Here is a 12,435-nt window from a genome sequence, read left to right as displayed (position 1 = left end):
ACAATAGCTAACCATTATGACTTTCCAAACTAATTTCACAATATATTGTCTTTAACCAGTACTTAAACTTAATACCATTGGTTTAAACTTGGCTTTATTACCATTTATTTGGACTTGTTCTTTTCACCTTAGTTTTATTTTGTTTAAATTGAATAACTTATTGTTAAAGAAGAACATGAACGTGCATTCAAACAAATAGCATAGTCAAAATATATATAGTAACTAGTTATATAGACATATTTTATTTTATGTTTGTAGACATAGACAACTTTTATTATGAATATAAATATAAATAGATTAATTGAAATGATAATCATAATAAAATATGCCAATATGAATACATCAGAATATTAACATACAGCATGAGCTTTGAGAAGAAACACTAATTTGAGAATAAATTTTTTAATGTTCAAAACTTATTTAGGAAATAATACTAGACATTAGCTTCAAGTAGAAATAAACAAGGAAATAAAAAACAACCAACTTTTTTTTCTTATTAAACTGTTTCTGTCATTTCCCAGGAAGCACTTCCCAAATGGAGGGACAGAGCAGATATTCTAGCACTACTCAGAGCCTGTAACTACAATCCGGATGAATGTATTGGAACTTATCTAGTTTTGGAAGAAGATGGTAAGCTTGATTAGAACTTTCCTATTTTAAATTTAACAAAAAGAAAAAGATTTGAACTGTATTTTATTTATTACTAAAGCATATCTTGTTTTAAGTAAAAAAAATTTTTAGCTTGACATTTTCATTGAAATATTACATTATATGTTTCTTTAAATTGAAATTTTCTGGTACTTATTCCTATATAACAAATACAAGTTTTCTTTCATGAAATGATTCTAATAGATCTGCTTTTGCAAAGGCAGTTATAGTGAATTTTACTTTTTTGATTATACTCTTCATTATCTAATAAACATTTGTTTTTGTTTTCTTTTTATACTTAAAGTCAAACTAATTTCTAATTGTAGATCAATTGAATAACTATTCCCTTGGGTTAGATCAGTCTATTCAGTTATTTAGTTTATTTAGCTATTTAGTTTTCACCAGTAGTTTAAATTACCAACTACTTTGATTGCAGTCTGACAATAATATAATTAGCTTCAGTAACCCTCCTTATCTGAAACCCCTTTCTTGAAGAAATGACAGGCTGAGACTATTACCTTAGAACATATGAGCAGTTTTTCTGCAGTACTCTTTCAGAAGTATCCAAAAGAGCTTATGTTCTGATTATAATTGAAAGTAGACGAGTATTCAGTTATTTTTCTTAATTGGATTTGGTTTGGGTTTATAATGCCATACCAAATAAGTAACTTCTATCAATGCCAAATCTCTGCCTACTTTCACTCTTTATGTATCAAAACTATGGAAACAAATTTTAAAATGCTTAATGTTTGCCTATATTCTTAAGTATAACTTCCATAAAAAAAAAATATTTATGAAAAGGTTTGAAATATTATACACCATTTTAGATAGTTAAGCACTATACTTTTTTTTTTCAACTCTTTTTCATCAATCATAACATTTTTTTTCCATGATGTACATTTCTGCACTATTTAACCAACTTTCTATTTCATATTTAAGATTCTATTTTACAAATGATGTTAATATATATAAAAAAAAAACTACTAATGTTTAAAAAACAAAATCACCAAAGGTACATGCAAAAATATGTTTCATGCAACATGTAGACATGTATTATCAATTATAATATGTCTAATATTTTTAATTTTCTGTTTTCCAAATTGATTGTTTCCAGATAAAGGTAATTAAGCTTGTGAGCAGTGTGTTCTTTTTCAAATATCCAACGCATTTGTATGCTAGACAAAATGTTTGACCAGTTCTAATTTTCTTATCCTTACTTATTCTTGCACATTGACTTGTATTTTTTTTTTGTTTTATATTCCTATTGTGTTAAAAACAAATGTTATAAAATATGATTTTAGTGCGTTTCCAAGTATATGACAAACACTGTCTTTAAGCTCCCTCTCAAAAGTAGACAAAGTTTATATTTCAAATTTTGATAATGGTGTGAAGTATCAAGCACAATGAAAGAGACTTTCAAAATCTTTACTGATTTCATTGTTTTCCAGCTGTACAATAAACGTTCAGAAATATTTTACTTACAAAATGTTCCATAGTAAGGTCATTGTAAGGTCAGGTTGCAGAACAGAAGATGAAAGCATCTACTGATAGAAACTTGTGACAAGTAGGTTTAGAAATCTGGAAAGAAGTCGATCTCTGTATGAGTGATGAGCTGTAAATAGATTGATATTATCTGTTTATTTACAAATCTGACATTCTCAGGCTAGTCTCTCCATCCATCTTCATGTAATAGTTATTAAATTAAGTGTGGATTGATTTCTCTTTTTTGCAACTCTAGTGCAACTTATTCGTATTCAGAAACTATCAAATTGAAAATCTGTTAAGTGAGAAAAGAAATAATTGGTCGTATACTTTGTAAAGAATACAATTTGACTAAAAGAATTTTGAGATTACAGCTAATTCAAAACAAATAAATTAATGTCCTAAAATCCTGAAAACAAAAACCTTGAATCTTGGTTTAGTATCTATCTGCTGCTCTATAGCCACACTAAGCATTTTTTTTGTCCGTTTTTTTAATTTTTACCTCATTCATTTTAATCACTTCATTAAAATGAAACAATTTTCGATGATATTTGTATACCATTTTTTTTTTTGTTTCATTTTCTGCAAAGTTCAGATTTGAAAGCTTGTATTTATTGCATGTATGTATACATTTATACTTGGCTTGATACTGCTATTTAAACCCATGTATATCAAAAACTCAGTGTGGATTTTCTCTCACCTGTTATATACATCCTTAACCCATGTTCTACTTACATATTTCAGCTGCTAGACATTGTAAAAAGACTACTTACGTTTTAAACACACACATATCAAGAAAAACTAACTTTTTTTTTTACATTTCCTACTTTTGTTTTGAATGTGTGTTCTTCTGTAGCAGCTAACATTTTTCTCTTAGCCAAGATTTATGATATGATGATGTTACATTTACTTACAAATGTGTTTACTTACACATCCATCATACACAGTTTAATTGCATTCATTTTTTTTTCTTTTTGTAAGAATCACAATTATCATCTTTTAACATTCTAAAACAATTGTCTGTTTTAATTTTTTATTTATCAAGACTTTATATATTTTAAAGTATTTTTTCAGCATGAGTTTCATTTTTTTAAAATCATATTGTATTAGGTATTGATACTAAGTTCAAACTAAATTATTGAACTCTAGCTCTCTTTTAGGAACCAATAGCTAATCTATTGAGTGTACACTAGGTACCTTTTGCAACAACAATGTCCCTGCCCTATTGTCTTAGTGTATAGCATCTGGTACTTCTGTAGGGAAACACTTAGTGGCTCATTCTAGTATTGATATTTGCTTTAATACAAGACAGATTTGATGTAAATCGATTTCTTTATTCTGATTTCTTTTTTCATCTGTCAACTTTTAGATTGGCTGTTACCTCAGAGAACATCTAAAGATGCTAAAGCTGATGAAATGAAAGATGAAAAAATTCAGGAACTGACTGAAAAGCTTCATAAATTAGTATGCATCTTATTTCAAATAGTTGTCATATTTAATCACGCTGAATACATAGTTGTAAATTATAGAAACAAACTAACAGAGCTATTCAAAGAAATGTTTTCAATCTTTCCAAGTCAATGTCTCTGGAACAAAATGATTTCTGGTTGCAAATCTTGCTCACTAATATAACTAATGTTTTCTCCTTAGAAAACTGGTGCATGCATTTGTAAGCAGTGGAAAATAAAAGAGCAAAAATGGCTCAAATTAAAATGTTTCAGTTTTGAGTGAAGTAAGAATGTTCAGAAACATGAGCCTGTTAGTTTACTGCCTTCATGTTCTCCTATTCAGGAAATAATGGAATCTGACAGAACTATTCAAAATGATATTAAGAAATTATCTCAATGATTATGTGCATCAAGTCCTGCAACATTTTATATTCCCTTGTGAATCTGTGTGTGCAGAAGTGGGGCAAGCTAAATGTTAAGCATACATTTCATCTCTTTCCTATAAATAAGAACTACCCAGATGGAAGACTTGAATACACCAACTGGTGTGAAAGCATATATGTAATGAACTGAACATTTAAAAAATCTGACACAACTCTGTACTAGACTTATGTATGTAGGCCTACTAATGTGGCTGTGGACATATATGGTGTGGCTTATAATCCAAGGTTTGGTTTGCCATTCTTCGTTGAAAGTACTGCATCTGGTAAACTGATTTTAAAATATATTTTGCCTGTCATTCAGGAGAATCTTAAAGCTGGATAGTTTATCATCATGGCCATACTACCTAAAGGATTTATCAAAGAAGCACAGTTACGAACCTACCCTGTCTTTAGTTCAAGCTTTTAGACATTCATTGCACTACAAGAAATATTATAGGCTTTCATAAAAAAAAAAGGAACATTGAGCATCAGTTCTGCTGATCCCTTAGTGTATAGCAGCTAAATTTGATGAACCTATACCATAACCTCTCTCCTCCATGTAAGAAGAGAAAGAATACTTTTTTTGGTTCTGTCCTTGCAAGAATTGTAACTGCAAGTCATTTGGTTCTATGCACAAAGATCTCAAAGAGTTAAATGTTGCTTTGTATCTCTCTGTAGTAAATTAATATTCACTTGGTTAAAGTAAAAAAAAAATATTTTTTCATTAATTTATCAAAGATCATCACAAAGTAATAATTAACATATTTTTTTTTATCTAAGGCAACATTTTCATAATAATAGAAATTTAAAAGTATTGGCAAAGAAACAATTGTAAAAGAATTTAAATATCTGAAACCTTTTAGAATTATTAGTTTTGCTTCTGTCTTTCTGTTACAAAGCTTCATATAAATCAAAGTTCTTTGTTTTTAACTTTAGGAAAGTGAGCTACTAGCTGAAAAGAAAGCAAGAGTGGAAGCAGAACAACAGGTACATTTTATATCATTCAAGCAGTGACGTCCTCACAAAGCAACATATTTTAGGTTACCCCACACCAAATTTCACGTCGTCCACATCAATTATGAGATATGGTTCTTAAGCAGAGCTAATATTTATTCAGATTTGTAAAAATGTACAAGACTATTATGACAATATTCTAGTGCCAAAAATGATATTCAAAACAGCCAATTTTTTAATAAGCCTCTAATTGCAAATGTAGCAAAAAACAATTTCTATGGGTAAATTACTGTTGCTCCTTTAACCCCTTTAATTAACACAAATTTACACATTAAAAAAAAGCAACATTTTCAAATAGAAGAGCAACTTTAATATTTAAATTAAATAATATCACAAATAAATGATTAATACTCCAGCCTGAAATGTGGGCTCTTTCTCTACTGGTACTTTATGCAGTGATAGAACTGAACATGTTATCTGGCCAGCAAAAGTGTATATCTGGATTTGAATCTACTTAGGAACTATTCCATATCTTTATGTATTAATAATACTTATTTGTGTCTATATTTATGCTCCTTTTTTGTGTCTGCTTGTACAGTTATCAGAGCTAGTAGAGAAGTACAGTAAAATTAGTGCAGATGCCACCTCAGCACAACGACAAGTGGAAGCCATGCAACAATCTCGACCAAAGACTGCAAGGCCCAAAACTCCAGTAATTTCCATTCACTGTTTTGTCTTTTAGAACTCTTTATTATGATTTCTATAAAACGTAGGATCAAATGTGTACACCTTTTTTGGAGAATCTGTGATAATTCATCTTAATCTTTTAAAATGAACATTTTGATTGGTTGAAATTATAACATTCACACAAACAAATTGTACTGAAGTGCCTCAAGTTAGTTAGAACCAATATAATTCTGCTCTTTATGTATATTTAGTTGTCTTGCATCCCACTACATCAGCAGGTTGCTATAGTTCCCCTTGTCAGTGAGAGAGATCTTGAAGAACTTAACCAGCAAGTCAAAAATCTTCACAAAACTCATGTTAGACTCAAGATGGATATGCTCAGGAATATTGGCTCCATTAATGCTGTGATTTCTGATGTAATTATTTTACCTGCATCAAATTAGTAGTTGTTTACATTTTTTGTCTATTTTTTCAGATTTGTCTTTTTATATTTAATAGTTATTCAAAAGAATAATTTTTTAAATTAATCAACCACTTTATAGATCAATGAGATTATATTTGTATGGTCACAATTATCCAGTATGAAGTGCAGTAAATGTTGAACTTGTAATATTTTCCCAGGCTATCAAGGCAGCTTCTGACCTGAAAAAATCAGATGTAGGCTCAAAGCAAGAGCTAGAAGAGATTAGATCTCTGTATCAAAGAGAGGCTCTTCAACGGCGTCTTCTTTATAATCAGGTATAATAGAACGCGGGCACGTTGCCCTGCCTGATCGTGGCGCCCGCGTGGAAACGGCCATCTGAGGAAGTGGCTAGGCTAAATGGGTAGCAACACAGGACTCCCGTGGGGATGCCCACGGGTAGACGAGAGTCCACTCATTGCACGGGCGGAGTTGTAAATAAGTCCCCACAAACCTGTCACCAATCCATGCGCTGTTCCTCAAAGGGACCATTACATAAATGGCGGGTCCCGCACAGTTAGCTAGGTACATTGAAGGAAAATGGCAGAAGATCCCGGTGCATTCTCGGCCTTCGGCCGTGTATCTAGCACACGTGTCGGGGGGTCAAACGCATCGGTCAACAGCAATGCTTTACATAGGCATTGTCTAGGGTCTCTCCCAAACAGAACTGTGTGTTCACACAGGTTTTTTTTTTTTACTGTTTGGCGTCCAAGCAGGTTTTTTTTTCAAACTTAGGGCTCGAAGAGCCTTCGGCTCAGCCCTGCGACATTAACATTGGTATAATAGAATAAATCTAGACTGAGACTGCTGTAATATTATTTTCAACTTAAAGATCTTACTGGCATCCAAGATGTCTTTCAGTGTTTGCAATTTATAACATTGTTTAATTGATAAGATGCAAAAAAAATGTGTCCATTTTTCAGCTCCAAGAATTACGAGGTAACATCAGAGTATTTTGTCGGCCACGTAGAGATGACCGTGCAAGGAATTGCCTCGGTTTTCCCTCAGACCAGGACATCACAGTAACAAACCAAGATGGAGGCAAAAAAACATTCAGCTTTGATAAAGTTTACACTTCTGATTCTACTCAGGAAAATGTTAGTAGGAACTCATTTTTTTAAATACTTAATTACCAACTCCTGCTTTTTTTTAATGTGAAGTAATTTATAACTTTATAAATGTGTTATCTTTTTTTTTTTATAGGTTTTTTTATTTTAAATCTATTTTTTTTCTAAGCTTCCATACTTTTACTCATTAGCAACACAGTGTCTAAAAAGGATAATATCTAGTAAATAGAGATCATGAACCAGCTTTTTCTTCCAGTTGGTAACAGTTTAAACGATTGTTGCTTTTTTCCCCCATTTTATTTCTTGCATGAAATGTTGACAACTAATTGCCTTGGCCATAGTGCTTATTTTTACTTTCATATAGATAGCAAAGTTACTTTCTTAATTCTTTAGAAACTTTCTGCAATTTTTTTTAAATACCACCAAGCCAGTCCTCCTTGAAAAGTAAATTTGAAGTTAATAAACCTTGATCTAAATTAGAGCCTATGTAGCTCAGTGTTCTTTACGGTGACAACAAACAAATGGACAAATAGAATGCATTAATGCTGTATAGGGGAAGCTGTTTCTTTTGATGTATTATAAAAACATTTAATAATTGCATCAGGAGTGATTGTTTAACATTTCTCCATTGTTGCTTAGATATTTGTTGACACACAACCTATCATAACATCTTGTGTGGATGGATACAATGTTTGCCTGCTAGCTTATGGACAGACTGGCTCTGGTAAAACTTTCACCATGATGGGTCCAGACAATAATCCTGGTATAAATATACGGTGAGTGTTTGAATATTGATTGATTGTGGTCTAGGTTAGATCAATAATGTGGCAAAGATTAATTGGTTTGAATTGGGAACTGTATCTCAGAAATTATTTACTTAAGGGAATAGATATGTGCATGAGTGCAAGGAAAATTAGTGTGTCTTAATGAATAAGGTAGAGAATATATGTTTATAAAACTATTAAGTAGAGATAGTTGTTAAAGATTATTGGACATATTAGTTTTTGATTATTGATTTGTGTGCCCAGATAGAAAAAAAAATACAAATGTATTCAGCAAAGTCTTTCAAATATAATTAAACAAAAGTTTGCATGAAAAAAATATTATATTTTAAATGTCTTTTTTTTAATTAGAGCAATTTCTGAGCTGTTGAAAGTCTGTTCAGAGAGATCTGAAACCAAGAGTTTTACATTAAAAGTAAGAGATCAATTTAAACTCATGTCATACAAATCTTTTACTTCTTTTTTAATTTTTTTTTTTTTTTTTTTGTAAATAAAAGAAAATTTTAATTATTCATTCAAATATACAGAAAAACTTTGTAATAAAAGTAATAAAACTGATTGTATCCAACTTTCAATTATTTTAAAGTTATTTTTACATCCTAGGCACACTCTCAAGTAAAAATGTATTTCATATTTACATTAATAAAATTATTGTTTCACTTGTAAAGATTAACAAAAAGTAACTAAACGCCAGTCTTTTCAACCAATGGGATGTTTTCTTTTGACAGACTGCATTTGAGCAAAGTCACCTCAAACTTCTAATGCAGCAGTGGCACTGTCTCCCTCCTGCATGAAGTTTTATTCCATATCCTGGCACTTATTGTGTTGACCAATTCATTATGGGGATCATTTTCCAATTATTTCAATGATTTATGACAGTTTGATCCATAATCACAACATCATTATCTATATTCTCATCACTACATAGAATCTTGATGTCCTCTGGAAATTTGTGTTTTTTTTTTTCTCCAATTTTGTTTCCTTTAAGGTTATATGTTTCTGTCATTTATTTTATACTTTCAATCATTATAAAATGTATATGTTATATCACTGAAAAATTAATTTAAACTTTAATAAAATTGATGTCACAGTTTTGTAAATTAAATAGGTTTCCATGGTTGAAATCTACAATGAGACTGTCCAGGATCTGCTGACTGAAGACACTAAAGTCTTGGAACTCAGCATGGTGGGCAACTCAGTAAAGATCCCAAACATCATGGAGATGCCAGTTAAAGAGGTCAAGGACATCAAGGAAATCATGAAGCTTGGGGACAGCAACAGAAAGACAGCATCTACTAAGATGAACTCCACTAGGTGAGCTAAACTGAAATCATGAAAAGAAAAAGAAAAGAAGCTTACATACATTTATACAGAAAAGTGAACTGTTCCGTTTATTTCTTTTCAGAAAAGCTCTCCAAAACCAGAGAGTTGAAATTCTAATTGTTTTTAACAAGTAAATTTTTTTTTTCATCTTCATCATATCGTGGAGTTCTTTTGGAGTTGTTTTTACCTAATTGTAAAGTAATACTCATTAGAAGTCTTTCAATTTGAATGCATTGACATAAACGATTATATATTGTTGTGACACAGTTCCTATACAGCATGTGTGGCCAACCATGACACATGGTCAAGTGTTGTATACCTTGTTGATCATCCAAGAGATGAGCCGAAGGCTCTTCGAGCTCTAAGTTTGAAAAAAAACCTGTTTGAGCGTCAAATAGTACAAAAAAAAAACCTGTCTGAACCACCGTTCCGTCTGGGAGAGACTCGAGTCAATGCCTATGTAAAGCATTGCTGTTTCCAATGCCTTTGGCACCCCGGACGCATGCTTGGCTGGTCATGGCCGAGGGCAATGGGAGCCTCCGCCATTTTCCTTCGCTATACCGAACTAACCGTGGGGGACTCGCCATTCATGTAACGGTCCCTTGAGGAACGGCGTATGGATTTGTGACAGGTTTATGGTCACTCCGCCCGTGCAATTGGGTCGACTCTCGCCTACCTGTGGGCATCCCCATGGGAGTTTTGTGTTGCTACCCATTTAGCCTAACCACTTCCTCTAATGGTCGTTTCCACACGAGCGCCACGATGAGGCAGAGTAGCTTTGCTCGCGAGTGTTTGTACCTGGACAGTTAATGGACTAGAGAGCAGTCACATGTTGTGTTGTCAACAATGAGAAAGAAAACATCTAGAGGATTCGTTTATGTTGAATGTTATCCATATGTACATATATTGTTATTAAATTCTTTGCAAATAAAGACTTAAAGAAACTTGTATCACCACATATATTTTTAACATTATTACCTGATAGGTTGACTAATAGAAATAAAAAGGCACTCTGTGCAATTACCATGACATTAATGTTAATCATTGACAAACAAACATCTACCCCATAAACTATGAGTTCTGAAATGTTTTCATTACTTTTAAAATAGTTGAGTTGGAGTTAGAGACTAAGTCTTTTTGCATTAGGTGTAAACTAACTTGGATTTTCTTTTCATTTTGTGAAATTTTTGTGTTCATTAAAATTCTGATAAGAAATGTAAAAGAAAATTTTTAAAACAGCAAACTGTTAGATTGTCATAACAGTTCTGCAGGGAGTTTTAAGCTACCTTTTACTGAGGTCTCCTAAGTGCTCTGGAACTTTTAGTAGAATAAAAATTTACAAATTATGTTCTGTGGGGGGTTTTAATAACTTTTTTTTAATCAGTTATAACACATTCTTTTTGGCTTGGTATAATATTAATAATAATAATATAGCATAAAATCACTAAGCATGATGTTCCTGAGTTCAGCCAGCTATTTGGTCTCAGTTGGGTCATTGTGCCTTTCACATACTGGTAACACTAATTGGTGGACTTGAAGAACCACTTATAGCCTTAACAACATTTCACAGTAGACTTCATTTCTATGTACAATAGAGCACTAAATTTTGTTTATTTCACCCCCAGCTCACGTTCTCATCTGGTTCTGATGATCACAGTAGAGGGTGAGGACAAAGTGACGGGAGCCATCTCTAAAGGAGTGTTGACACTATGTGATCTGGCAGGGTCTGAACGAATCAGCAAAACAGAAGCCACTGGCCAGAGGCTAGTTGAAGCTGCTGCCATCAACAAGTCTCTTTCCGCCCTGGGCCAGGTTATTATAAATAAATATTTGACTTGATTTATGTGAAATAGGAATGAAAAGTATAAATGTTTCTTTAAGTATTAAAAGAAAATTGTTAATGTTGATTCTTATTAGTGACATTGGTTCTTTGGATAGGTATTCTTAGCACTGAGGGAGAGTCAGCTTCATATTCCTTATAGAAATTCAAAACTGACTCAGATTCTTAGACCATGTCTAGGTGGAGATGCCAAGGTAAACTATCAAGTTGTTTTTTCTATCTTTTAAAATCATTTGACAAAGTTTTTGTGTTTACATGAATGCTCCAGAATCACCTGTACTAAAATCTCACCAACTTTGGAAGATTAAATATAAACTTTTTTTTTTCCTTAGGCTTGTTTGTTTGTAAATATCAGCCCAGATGTTAGTAACAGTCAAGAGACTTGCAACACTTTAGAGTTTGGCAGCAATGCACGTCAGGTAGCCCTGGGACAAGCCAAACAGAATATACAGAAGAAAGGTGGAGGATTTCCTCCCAGATAATTCATATTGACTAGATTTATTACATTACTTAGTCTGATTGGGTCAATTTACTCATACTGCAGGTTGTGTTGTTTTAGTAGTCAACAATGTTGTTATTGCTTTACTCTTACCTTGATCAAACAGTATCTCTCATTCTAATGTTGAAATCCATTAGGGGAATATATTCATTTTGTTTTGTCAATATTTGATATTAATCTGCAATGGTTCAGTAAAATTTCATCCTTAACTGTGTCCAAAGACATACTATGTTAATTTAGTATGTAACTAGGCCTGTGTCCACTAACAGACTATGTTAGTATGAAACTAGACAATGTGACCAAATATTCAACAAATTATATTGCATTATTATAACTTTTTTAAAATATTTCAACAAGAAATGGATTTAAATTATTGATTAGTCAGAGATGGGAAAAAGAATTAAGGAAATGAATTACTACCGAAAAAAAATAAACACAAAATATTTTGTTTAAAAAAGCAGGTGGCTCTTGTGTTGGTTATATTGGTTTTCTTATAATTAACATTTAAAACCTACATTTTATGGCAACCCCCCTACTCTACATTAGAGACTTTTGGAAAAGTGAACCCAACTTTTAACCTCTTTTCTTTTTTATATTATAATAAAAAGTGAAAATTTAAAAAATAGAATATCATAAACATGTTGTCCAAACTATGTATTTATTATTTTTTGCTATTATTCTTTTAATTGCCACTCCAGTATTTTGTATTTATTGAAGGATATGAACACAACATAATTTTAATTTAGGTTTAAATGTCAATTATTGTAAGCTGACAAAAAGCCACTCATTTTGGGAGGGAAAGTCAACATTCAGAAAATAACAA

General features: G+C 31.9%; 1 protein-coding gene across 4 annotated transcripts in view; it reads left to right on the top strand.

Annotated features, from left to right (window-relative positions):
• LOC106052406 (uncharacterized) overlaps window positions 1–12,021 on the top strand; it is a 58,377-nt gene extending 46,356 nt beyond the window's left edge. For 3 of the 4 annotated variants that reach the window (XM_056027279.1, XM_056027280.1, XM_013207782.2), the window contains 13 exons: window positions 522–630; window positions 3,500–3,594; window positions 4,937–4,987; window positions 5,553–5,666; window positions 5,917–6,057; window positions 6,263–6,379; window positions 7,025–7,198; window positions 7,808–7,944; window positions 8,302–8,365; window positions 9,059–9,264; window positions 10,899–11,085; window positions 11,212–11,307; window positions 11,446–12,021. In XM_056027279.1, the coding sequence (XP_055883254.1) occupies window positions 522–630; window positions 3,500–3,594; window positions 4,937–4,987; window positions 5,553–5,666; window positions 5,917–6,057; window positions 6,263–6,379; window positions 7,025–7,198; window positions 7,808–7,944; window positions 8,302–8,365; window positions 9,059–9,264; window positions 10,899–11,085; window positions 11,212–11,307; window positions 11,446–11,595 (1,641 nt within the window). In that variant the 3' untranslated portion in view covers window positions 11,596–12,021. The remainder of the gene's footprint in view (window positions 1–521; window positions 631–3,499; window positions 3,595–4,936; window positions 4,988–5,552; window positions 5,667–5,916; window positions 6,058–6,262; window positions 6,380–7,024; window positions 7,199–7,807; window positions 7,945–8,301; window positions 8,366–9,058; window positions 9,265–10,898; window positions 11,086–11,211; window positions 11,308–11,445) is intronic. The other variant, XM_056027281.1, reaches the window with a different exon arrangement.
• The last annotated feature ends 414 nt before the right edge of the window (window positions 12,022–12,435 follow it).

This window comes from Biomphalaria glabrata, chromosome 4 (assembly GCF_947242115.1).
Source record: "Biomphalaria glabrata chromosome 4, xgBioGlab47.1, whole genome shotgun sequence".
NCBI lineage: Eukaryota > Metazoa > Mollusca > Gastropoda > Planorbidae > Biomphalaria > Biomphalaria glabrata.
Note: the sequence above shows the minus strand (reverse complement) of the source record. Positions and strands in the feature narration are given on the sequence as shown.